The 12,707-nt window shown below is 42.6% G+C and overlaps 1 protein-coding gene across 1 annotated transcript; it reads right to left on the reverse strand.

Annotated features, from left to right (window-relative positions):
* Positions 1 to 5,294: 5,294 nt before the first annotated feature.
* On the reverse strand, positions 5,295 to 12,118 carry LOC118794819 (nucleoside diphosphate kinase-like). The gene is made up of 5 exons (XM_036553098.1): positions 11,304 to 12,118; positions 7,805 to 7,935; positions 7,403 to 7,504; positions 6,322 to 6,434; positions 5,295 to 6,201 (listed from the first exon to the last, which is right to left on the reverse strand). The coding sequence occupies exons 1-5, from the start codon at positions 11,470 to 11,472 to the stop codon at positions 6,081 to 6,083; spliced, it is 636 nt and encodes a 211-aa protein (XP_036408991.1). The 5' UTR covers positions 11,473 to 12,118; the 3' UTR covers positions 5,295 to 6,080.
* Between the last annotated feature and the right edge of the window lie 589 nt (positions 12,119 to 12,707).

The raw sequence follows: 12,707 nt of genomic DNA on the forward strand, positions 1-12,707 counted from the left end.
TGACTTTATCCTGAGGGAATGTGAAAAACTGAACACCGTACAAACTGGAAATAAGGGCAAAGATTGAAACGTGCCCTTCCAGATCAGCCAGTGGATATGTTTTTTGACAATTTGCTGCCTTGTCATTGAAAATTAAAACATCTCATCAGAAACCTAACCTCTCTTGAGATTAAAAGGCATTCTTGCAAAAGTTTTGGTGATGTTCCCTCAAACACAGGTCCTAAAGTGTTCATGAATCACTAAATTCATATAGTTATCTGTATGCCCAACTCCCACAGCAGGAGACCCCATTTTCAGTGTGCTGTGACTCTCAAGCCGCCAGACTCCACCTTCTTTTGCGTAAAACACAACAGCTGATCCCGTTATCTTACACTTTTACATTAACTGTGCCATAATGTCTGCATTTTTATTACATTACTCTGATGATTAGACTCTCATAGGAAAAACTACCCTAGTACAGCACGCAAGAAAACGTTAAACATCACCGCTGGCTATTTTCTTGTTAGTCACGTAAGGTAGGCTACATTTAGCTACTGTAGTACTGTGCTAGCTAGCTACCTTTAATATTACGAATACATTATTATCAAGACAGATAGCTGCTGGCTGTTACGAACGAAGTGGCCCGTCGGTGGCAATGCTATATTAATCCAAGAGGACATCACTGAAGTCTCCAGGGTCCACACAGCGCATATGGTTCCGTAGCCTTTTCAAATATAACCGGCTAGCTAGGTGGCTAGCTAGCTATTTTGACAGCCCATATTTCTAAGACCATCTCATACACTTCGAAATCCATAACCTTTCCGATTTCGCCAATCTCTTTGCCCGTGTCCTTTCAATGAAAGAAAACTGCCATTCGGCTACATGTCATAATGTAACTACGATGAATAAATGACCCCATCCACCAACGTGCATCCGTTCCTCTCGCTGATCTAGCTCTCAATTGTAGCTGTGGCTGGGTACCTGAATTCTTGGTTGCTACGATTCCTCCGATTGAATTGTCCGATACCAGCATTATTCCCTCATTTATGCTCCTTCATCGCTGGTTTTAAAATCCCCATAGACAGCAATCACGCAAAAAGACGCCCTTCATCGTTAATCTCTCCTCCAGGTTTTCACCACCGAGAGGATCTGCTCACATTACAGAACAATTTTATTTTTCGCTCAGCCTCTTTTCCCAAAGCGCCCCTCGACCGGATTTGAATCATCCACCTGCGATGACTTTGTAGCTAGGCATTTTCCTTAATAAAACGGAAGATATTGTTGGTATTTTTTTGCATCGCCCTTTAATCGACCAATGTTGAGGATGCCCTTCAACGTAAAGACGCAATTGTTGCTATGACAAGATTTCTCTTTGGATGTCGTTCTCTCATCAGCAGCTGCTCCGCCATCGCCAGCCGCATACAGCAGTGACGTCAACGTTCAACAACGCGCACGCCCAAGAGCCCACCGCAGTCTGCCGACGCAAAACAAGCCCTTGTAAAAAATCTCCAGCGAGGCATCCTTCATCATTTTCAGTGAACTGCCTGCTAAAGACTATCTTAAATAATAAGCAAGTGAATGTATAACACGATAGTTAATGAGTTCCAAAGTGACTGATTAATATAGCATATAGATAACTATCTGAACGTGTACCACAAAACACGTTAAAATAAAAGGTTGTTCAAAAAGGGTGAGATCATCCATGTTTCATGAAAATAATTTGCTAAAACGACACAACATAAACATTATTCAAGGATATCAGAATGCTCACCGTGTGAGCATTAAAGTATGCCTGTTTTTTTATACTCTTGCGCCCTCGTATGGAGGAAGAGCACAACTGATTACGTTTGGTGTATCCAACAAATCCCAAGTCTAATTCTTAGGTGCGCATAAAGCAAAAGATACATAGATGTTTATGTTGAAAAGCCGCTGTTAATAGTCCCACACCTGAAACACAAAATATCACAGCCACAGAATGAAAACTGAGAATCTTTAAACCAAGATTATGAGAAAAAAAATAAATAAATAAAACTGAGACAATTTGCAGCCTGCCCGAGTCACGTTAAAAGTCACGTTGAGTGCAAGGGATTGCACATTCATGCAAACCGTAGACAGTAGCACATACAGTACACGAAAACCGCTGAATAAACCTGGTCAGTTGTTATAAACAACTGCAAAACATCTTAAATAGAATCAAAAATGTTTTCAGCAGTTTTGCAAACACGCAAGCCGTTCCACAACCATGCTCTCGGGTCAGTTATAAGGTATTTCATTGATACCTGAATTAAAACCACTCAAAAAACTTTTATTGACTAGATGTCAAGGTATAGGTTTCAGTACGAGGTCGTACCAGTTTCCATAACTCCATCGGCTGTATGCATGCATGTTTTACCTGCTGTGTTTTAACGTGTAGGGCATCCATTGTTTTCCAGTTAAACACCCACGCCTCTGCTGCATTCAAGTTTTCTGCAATACACGTCGGTGAGGTCAGAGGTCAGGAAGTAAAATGCTGTGATTTCACCAATTTTACAATCTGCATGGAACTGACAGTGATTTCCCCAGTCAACTTGAAAAAAGGTAAGGTGAAAAGTAAAAAACTAACACCAAGACGCTCACATATTTGGTTAATTTAATTAGTAATTACATCAAAAACGTAAATATATCCATAACCTCCGATGATGATGGACACTCATGTTACCATCATCTCAGTCTTGCTAAACATATTTAAGATTAAAACTTAATCCTTTATCTTTGTATTTTTTTACGTTAGGAGAGTGAAAATAATCCTGATAAAACTTCTCAATAGTGATACATCTAAATCTATGACAATGCTATGAAGTTGTTCAGTATGTTCTTCACACTTTTCCATTCAAAACCTACCAGAAGAAACAAAAGTAAAAGCATAACCTGTTTTGGCATGTCTGGTTTACCTGAGAAGCTGCACCTTTTTAAACAAACTAGGCAATCTTGACAGAAGAGAATTTATGTGGGCTTAAAGAAAAGTGTCCAGGCTTTTGTATGTTTTTGGCAAATACCTAAATTTTATTTCTGTATTTCCAAATGAAGAGCATACCACAATGCCTAAAAAGATATGTCACATGATTTGCAATGGTTCATTTGTATTTTAATCCTTCAGTCTCAGAATGGGGAATGGTGTAGTTGTATTCCAAATAGCTATGTAGGTAAATGCACAATGCCACCATGCACAAAGGCATACGCACAGGTATATCTTTCTTGAGGTGTATGCAAATATATTACGTATATATTTAGAACATTAGGGCTATGAATATGTTTTGTCCACTTGGCCCACGTCTACCTATACTTTTTGTTCTTGTTTGAGTCATCCTTAACCCTTGCTTTGCTCAGAGCATATCAGCATTTCAATGTCATATCTGGGAGCTGTCGAATGAAGAATGAGAATCTGTGCTGTCACGGGCTTCTCACGGGGATTTGTGGACTGTTTGAAGCTGCATATCTTCCTGTGCTGACTCCCTGATGCACCATTTGTCTCTTTCAACTGATATATGGCTGATTATAACAGGTAGTTCATTTCGGTTAAATTACCATGTCTTCATCTTCACCATTATTTTTCTTATTCTAGTAGAGCAGTAGTGTGGACAGTCGCATTTACACGTATTATTGAAATGAAAAAGGGGTCATACGGTTGTGGTAATTCAGGTAACGGCTGTGACAAATGTGCAGAATATCACAATATACAGCATCGTCAATGACACAGTCAACGGAAATTTCACATGATGACCTGATCAGTCACATCAAAAATCTAGAAGACAACATGAAAGAGGAGCAGCACAGGAGTGCTGTACCATTTGGTGACCAGTAGCTGTGGGCGAGAGAATCAACCTATAGCCCTGTGCCATCTGTTACTAAATGATTAATATCTTTCCAGATAGCAGAAACAATTGGACACTGGCTCAGCTCCTGATAACTTGTTATGAGTCTCTGATGGTGGCTATAACTCTTTCTACTCCACAAAAAAAAGATGTTATGCCTGGTCCTCCAAACCTAACATGCAGGAGCTGAGGTCAGTACACTGGGAACATGAGCGGGTTTTTGGTGTGGGAGAGTAAGCTTCTCCCAGAGGTCTCCAGGCAAGTGTCTGACCTGGAGCCCAAGTGCAATGGTGTTGACCCTCAGTGCCCTCTCGCACCACACCACTGCCTGTCGTCCAGCCATGACACCCACACCATGCCTAGAGACAGAGAGGCGCTGGAACGTTGAGGAGTGTAGGAGAGGAAGACCTTATAGAAATTAACTGCAATGCCACTAAAAAGGCAGTTGTTTGCTTATAATAACATGTTACTATACTATTCGTGGTCAAACAACCCTAATTTGATGGCAGTTATTCCAAGAATGCTGCACAATATGCACTTGAATTCTAAGACAGAATGGCAGCAATTAAATAAGGCGTATGAATGTAGGCATAACGAAGGCAAGTAATGGCTTTCACTAATTCTGACTCACTTGAGCAGTAGCGTGTAGGTGGTTCTGAAGTCATGGTGACTTCAGGCAGTGTTCTGTTCTACTGTCAACCACATTCAGCCGGCACAGCAACAATGTATCATTTTCAAATGCAAATGTGCATCATTTCTTCAACATACCCACATGGCACTTTAAAAAATTACACCAGTTTTAGTTGAAAACTCTCACCTAAATTTAGAGGTATTCAGCTATTAATTGCCTAATTATTTTCATTGCAAAACTTCCTATAACTACTGGGATAACTGGTCTATTCTATTGTCATTATGGTATTCAAGCAAATTAAGCTGTAGCCATCAGGCAAAGGTAGCCGCCCCAAGAGCAAGGCAAACAAGCAGCCCATACTCTGTAGATCCTAGGCACATGGATGCATACTCTGCTGGGGAGTTCACAACTCTGACTAAAGCAGGAAAGGGCTTCAGGAAAAAACTTAAATTCATATTTGTATTGTCACAGCTGCAGCATTCCATTGCAACTTTCATTGTCATAAAACACTTTCACAATTATACATTTATAGTGCCAGAACTGTCTCTACTTTATGATAATTTGAAACGATTTTGAATCGTTCAAATTCACACAAACACTTTGGAATTACACATTTCTTACTGCTCTGATTTAGCAGGTGAAACCATCATTGCTACATCATGCCCACTGGGGGGCAGCAATGTGTTGTGCTGTGTTTAAACTGCGGTCAAGGCTCTCCTCCATGCTGTTGTCTCTTTGATTGTCAACAATACAACTAATTAATACAACACAAGTAGACAATAAGCACACAAAACATCTTAATGGGCAAATATTTATTTTAAAAACACTTCAGGCAAGGGATACATTACAACGTACCGGTTTATATTACACTACCAGAATGTACAGTATGATCATGGCAAAACTCAGATGAACAGCTGCTGTATCCCTATGAAATGTTATCAATCATCATAAATACTTGAATACCACTTTACAGCAGTTACTGTAGTGTAAACTAAGGCACTTCACTGTATTTCCAGTCTCAAGGTACCATTGCTTGAAGGGCCCCAACCGATAACCTGTAACACACTGAAGAGGGGGGCCACCTTTTTTCTTATGGGTGGTGACCGCATGTGTGCACTATTGCTAGCAAGTAATCATTTCTAACAATGCCCAGGAAGATGCAACTGTAACAGAACAGTCCACACATACTTTTAAGCCCAAAATTATGGTGATCGGTGGTATCAATAACTAAACGAATACTTGAGCTTTTACTCTTTTCCACTTTTGTTCTGATTTTTAGATGCTGCGGATAGCTTTGGCACTTGAGAATCAAGAATAAGGGAGCATCTGTCGGGATACATTTAAAGGTCTTTTCTTTTTCTTTAAAAGAAGTTAAAACAATATTGCATACTAGGAGTGACCCCAACTTGGCTGCAACTCTTGAGGAGAACTCACTAGCCTTCTAGAACAACACATCCTCTCCAGAGCAGCAATGGATGTTGGGTTCTCACTGCGTTATTTCTTGAGAGCAGGACAGTGGAACTGTGGGCAGCACCTAGGGGATGCAGGTAGAGGTAGATGTGATGTAGCCGTGACGCAACCCCTGGCACTCCTGTCTCCTCCCTCTGACCTCTGCTCTCTCACACCTGGTAGGTGCTGCTGTGGTCACAACAGTCCCAGTCCATCAGCTCTTTGCGGTTAAACCACAGCTGAATCTCCCTCTGGGCTCCCTCCACAGAGTCACTGGCATGAACCACATTCCTGATGGAGGGAGAAACCACACCTTGAGATTAACAGCCTACGCGTCAGCCCTTACCGAAACTGCCTTTATATTGATCTATCTTGGCGTGGTGTGAAATTTCACAGCAGAGGGGAAATCACCTGCTTATATGGACGCTGAAGTCCCCCCGAACTGTGCCAGGGTGGGCCTCAGCAGGGTTGGTGTCCCCTACCATCATGCGGGACGTCCTGACCACATTGTGTCCCTCCCACACCTGCACAGCAGAGGGAAAAAGACCTTACTTCAGTTCGAACAAGGCTTCTTATGCACAACCAGCCATCAACACTGGCCAACAAACCTGCAGCTGGCAGAACAGTCCAACTGTTGTGTCAAACTGAAAAAATATTTGCATTAGAACAGAGGGGGGCAGGGGGGTTCTTTGGTGAGCTGTCAGACAGAGACCTCTTGCCCCCCTAGCTGGAACAGTTCCCAAGGACCTGCTTTTGTGTGGAGTGTGTCTGGTATGGATCGGCTGCCAAATTCCACTGCGATTTACAGGCCACTTCGGGTCTGAGCTCCTGAGGTAATTGGGACAAAAAGAGGTTGGTTCTGGCTGTCCAGCTCAGGTGTGATTGAAGGAAAGAGGTGAAGGGACAAACAATATGCAGACAGCCAACCCTGCTCCCCATGCCAGCCCCATGCTTGGGTACTATGCTCCAAACAAACAAGGTGAGTAATGCACTTCCATTTTTAGCGGGTGCACTTTCTTTCTCATCTACTGATGAATCTGTTCACTTTCAATGACAAAGCACATTTTTAAACCATTGTTAAACCATAGATTTCATGTTAACTATATTTGTTCCTACACCACAAACAATTAGAAATCAGGTTTTTTTTATATTTAATCAAAAAAGCCCTACATCATATCATTATGAACTTTGTTGACAGACACAAAGGGACCTCTTACTCTAATTAAGTAGTGTTACTTAATCTGCCTGTTCCACAGAATTATCAAGAGAATATCAAGAGAATTTCAGTTGAAATCACAGCCAATTCAAGTATATTTTAAAAGTGCCCAGTATACCCAAAGGTCATTGAAAGGTAGACTGATCACAAAAATAGAAGCAAAACAAAAGTGTTCTTAAAAGTATTGATTGGATTACTTTCCTGAAATGATTGGCTTTAGACTATTTACTTTAGATGCAATAGCCCCATATTTCACATTCTGTGAGGTCAACTCACCATGGCAACCACTGGGCCAGAGCTCATGTAGCGCAACAGGTTGGGGTAGAAAGGCTTCTTATTGAGGTCGTGGTAGTGCTGGGACAGCAGCTCATCAGACGCCTGCAAACACCAGAGAGAAATGCACTCACAGCCTCCAAAATATTCATCACGATATCTGCGCTGTTACCACTCCCCTCTGTCCTCCACAGCATCCGGTCAGCTCACAAAAATCACGCAATTACCTTCCAGTTCCTGTCCCTGCACCTCATAACCGGTCACCTCTCATATTTAATCTCAGCCACCCCCAAGACCAGCAACCACTAAGTCCAGTGACCCCTGATATCTCTCAGCTCCTTTTCTCTACAGCTTACCCTGTTTCTGGCCAGTTCTCTCACCATGCCAACCCGATGCTTCTCTCACCTTTAGCATTTTCAGGCCCACCAGTTTGAAGCCCCTCTGCTCAAAGCGCTGCATGATCTGCCCCACCAGGCGGCGCTGTACCCCGTCCGGCTTCACAGCGATCAACGTTCGCTCCCTCACCCCCGGGATGCCTGCGGGGCACGGGAGAGAAAAAGCACCCAGATCAGTGTGTGCTGACAGAGGGAATCGCAGCCAGAGCAGAGCTTCTGGTGCCTGCGCCCGGGAGCTGAGTTTACACAAGGATTTCCTGAAAAGAACTGGCCCACAAACCAAACAGAATATATGAAACCGGGCCACTCACAACTTTTGTGCCCAGTGTCCAGCGCCAACAGAGGGATAAGCTTGTCTTTAAACAAGGAGACTTCCTAATTCTGCTTCGGGACCTGTGGCATTCTGGAATTCAGTCTGTTGCATGTTTGGACCAATCCAGTGACATTCCTGTCAGTCCCAGCCAATCAGAGCGACTTCAAAACAGTAAAAATACAGAAGCATGTACAGAACCTAGAGCAGCAGAAGATACTGTAGATGTTCTGAGATCAATGAATCCATTTATCTGGCTCTGCCTCTGTCCCAAACAGCATCTCCCAACTTCATCTTAACACAAGGGGAGATGGATGGCCTGGTCAAACAAGACCATTTTGTAGGAGCATTAATCAATCGGGGGGAGTCACGACAGGCATGGTATCTAATAACAGGCTTCTAAATCCAATTACATTAAGGGAACAGCTCTGGTCATTGTCTTGGTTCTGCAGTACGACATGCCAGTGGATTGGTTGAGGAAACACGTGCCTACACGTGCTCACACTTTAACAGCTTCTCCCTCTTCTCCACTCTCACCCGATCATACACACAGACAGAGACACAAACAGAGACAGAGGCACAGGCACAGACACAGAATAATTGGGCATCAATTGAAACTTGAAACTGAGGGGACAGTTTCATCCGTTCACTGGATTCAGGGTTGTTGTCACAGTGGTGTGTCCGTCAGAACTGGAGCCAGGCACCCACTTTAGCGTTTTATTGAGTGTGCGTGTATGTGGTCATCAGCATAGACACACAACAACACAACAATCTGTCACAAGGAGTTTGGTGTCTCTAGCTCTAACCCCACAGGAATTGGTACAGCACTGAAGTGGGGGAGGTCACCATAACTTTTATAATGTCTAAAATCCTTGGCTCTGTTGGGGTTCCTATAGGTGGCAAATGGATATAGACAGGTCGGAAGGCAAATGATGAGCTAGGGGTTGTCTCTTTGCTTCTGGTTACCTGTGGGGCTGCTGCTGGTAAAGGGAGAGCAGCAGGACAGGTTTGGACAGGTTGAGCTGGTCTGTAAACAAGGATCTGTGAGATGTGGGGGTGGTGTGCACGAACTGAAACAGACAAAGTAATGTGGCCCTTTTTAACAGTAATATTATCTTACATAACCCTGAAACAAAAAGATACTTGCTAAAATATTTTCATTGATGGTAACAGTGCAAAGTCACATGAAGAATAAAGTGAAAAGCAACCACACAAGAACCATTTTACACAAGTTATTAACATCAAAATCTGCCACTCATTCTTGGAAGTACCTAAATAATGTATTAAACAGAATGCTGACTACAAATGGTCTTGCTGAATGAAATGGGAGGCTCCTGCCAGTTTAGCTGAACTGAACAAACTATTCTAGGTAGGTCAAGTTACCAGTAACTACAACTGGTACCACAGGACACAACATTCATATTCCAGGATTCACTTACCCAACTAAAAAGAGCCATAGACTTAATTTAGTCAGAGAAACTCGGTGCACACATTTTGATAATTTTATCAAGGTGGAATCCATTTAGCAAAAGTTGGCATTTAACTGGGTACTCTTTGGGAGTTTTGTGAATGGAAGTCTGCACCATTAACTTTGGACTATACCAATGCTCTAACGATGCAACATACTATGGGCCAATAAAGCATAGTGCTGTTTGCAAAACTGGAGAATGTTAACAACGCATGACTGGCCAAATATCCCCACATTCCAGTCTCTACAGCAATCAACTTTAGCCATGTACATGCCCTGAAGCTATGTTAATGAGATGCTATGGCATGCTACTGAAACACCATTCACTTATTTCAAAATTCCTATCACCCTACCAGATGGCAGGTTTGTGTTCTATAAAAATGATGACAACCTAAAGTCCAAGACCGTTTAATTTCCCACCTCAATCTGCTGCAGGGACCATGATAATGGCTGTGCTACAACACGCCACAGATCATTACATCCATTTACTCATTCCAGCTTGTAGAAATCAAACACATAATTCCTCCACTGCTGGTAAAACAACATAACAGAGAAGAAGGAGGGAACACATTGTCTTTTTCAGTTGGAGACTTTGTAGTGAGATAAGTCCAGAAGTGGGGCCCTGCATGTCCATAGCTCTACCGAGAATGGAGAATGGGAACCTGTGAACCTGCCAGTGTCCTTTATCTGAGCGCAGGGCTCGGGCTGTGACACTGATAAGGAGGCGTGGTCTCTACTAGCTGTCTGATTGACTAAACACCCCACTTCAGCGCTTGTGCGGGTGAACAAATGTGATGCATGCTGAGAAGAACAAACAAAAATAAAATATCAAGAAAGCAGGCCAAATGAAAAATAGTTCTTATTAACAAAAGTCACAAGTTTTCAAAATGACCATCCGATTTGTTTTGCCGATTGTCAATAAAGCCAACAAACTGAAATCATTTTAGCCAATGTTTTATGATTAGATGTAAAACTTGCACAATATATGTAAAATGGCCAACCCTAAACTTGCTTTAAAAATCCAGGTCACTAACCCACGATAAAACAGCTGTCTGGCTATCAGTGTATAAACACTTCTCCCTCGCAGTTTCTCTGGGGTTGGCTTTGTTTTTCTCTTAGAACTTAATTAAAATCCGTTTTAGATCTCAAATGAGTGGTCAAAACCATGATCTCCTCAGGAGAAGGCCTTTGCCAAGTGACCCCGTGGTAACCCTACATTGCTTTCATCTTGTTCAACACGCTTAACATTTTGATTTTTTCTCTGGATTGGCGTAAGTGCTACCGGAACTAAATGTGCAATTATGTAATGCAATATTCTGCGTTTTAGACACGATTGCATATTAGTTCAAAGTTTTTGCGGTGAATGAATGGGAAAAAAACACAATATGCGTCGCACCGACATCACAACATTAGGTTATTTTCTGTCGCTGGACAGCTGGTTTCTGCACGCTGATATGGATGCTGTCTTGCCATGTTTGGCAAAATGTCAACAAAAGAATGAATGGGGGAGCGCATCCTGTTAGCTAGACTATCGTCTCCTCTGTCAAACTGCAGGTCTGACTAAATCTGAAACGCTTTCCCATGCACACCGTTCAAAACACAGTTTAAACCATGACACGGTGGTGGAAGGGAGGCGCTACAAAAACATGCAGTTACATTACAAAAGGTTATGCTACATGTTCACTGCAGGATTAAATATGAATGGTTTCAAATTACATCTCATATACCAACCTGAGGTGGTGCTGTAACAGTGCCCCAAGCCGCAGTTCCCTCTAGGAGAGTGACGGAGTTTGGCAGAAGCCCACGCCGGGTTGGCACTTTGTTTTCCAAGTTGCGATACACAGCTCCGCTGCCCGTGCAGTGCAATTTTTCTTAGCAAACAACGTTGTAATAGCACCATGGTGAAATACAAAGAAACGAAGGGAGACCCTTCCTACAGATAGCTATACTGCTAGAGCAAAAGCCGATCTGGATCCAACGCCTGTCACTTTTCACTCTTGCAGCTTCCTATCGTCCTTCTGCTGACACTACGTGGCAGCTGCCTACGGTTTGTTGCAAGTTCTACGTCTATTTTTGCAGCATGCCTGTCTCCCTGCTTTCATTTATACGAATGTAATTAGCTCGTTTTCGCCAACGAGAACCCCACCTCTGACAGAAAACGTAACTTTCTGAGGGGGGTGGGACGAGTGTTTTAACCTATGAGCTGCCGCACACCAGCAACAACGGAGCAAATCCAAATCCCTAACACATCTGACAATACAGTGAGCTACAAACACTTTTGAACACGTGGTTCGTTCCTACAAGCCTGCTTTGGAAGCATCAACGTTTATACTATATACTATTAACAACGGGAATAAGTTTCGCTCAATTTCTCATATTATTGTGAAAGGGACCCACCAAAATCATGCGGAAATTTCAACAATATTTAATTCCACAGTTCCAAAATCCAATGGCAACAACTCCTTCTACCAGCGTGGCTATTATGTTAAACTTCATCCCAAATATCAACGTCCACGTCAAGGAACATCACTGTGCTCTTGGATGCATGGAAGGTGGCATTCCTGTAATGCATGTAATGCCTATAAAGTGAACCAAAGGGAGGGTTGTTCACACTTTCAGGGTAAAGGTCTTTTTCCACGTGCTGGTCACCTTTACCTGCAGTTGCACAAGATGGAAGTCGAGGAGTCTAGTCCACAATACACCCCCTTAAACAAACAAACTTTTCCAGTCAACCAACATGACTGGGTCAATACCCTCGGTGTGAAGGCCAACACTGGATGACCCAGTTCTGTAGAGATGACCCAGTTATGACTCTCTGAGCCTGTAGTATATATCTACACATGGCTCAATGCAATGACTTTCACTCATCAGCCAGATGAAAATTCATGTTTACAGTACAACTGACAAAATGCTGCCCTTTCTGTGGGTATAAGAGTTGCAATTTATACTAGCAAGTGTGTCCAGATTTTGATTTAATCTAAGCCCCCATGAGAAAATGGACGATACCAAATATAAACTGCTTTAATATGGGAAGTGGAGTCATATGACTTCCGTCTGCGGGGGCACGCACTGGAGAGCTGGGACGGATCAAATTTTGAGGAGTTACTTTAAGTCATATAGGAAATAGATCAGCTG

Source organism: Megalops cyprinoides, chromosome 19 (genome assembly GCF_013368585.1).
Source record: "Megalops cyprinoides isolate fMegCyp1 chromosome 19, fMegCyp1.pri, whole genome shotgun sequence".
NCBI lineage: Eukaryota > Metazoa > Chordata > Actinopteri > Elopiformes > Megalopidae > Megalops > Megalops cyprinoides.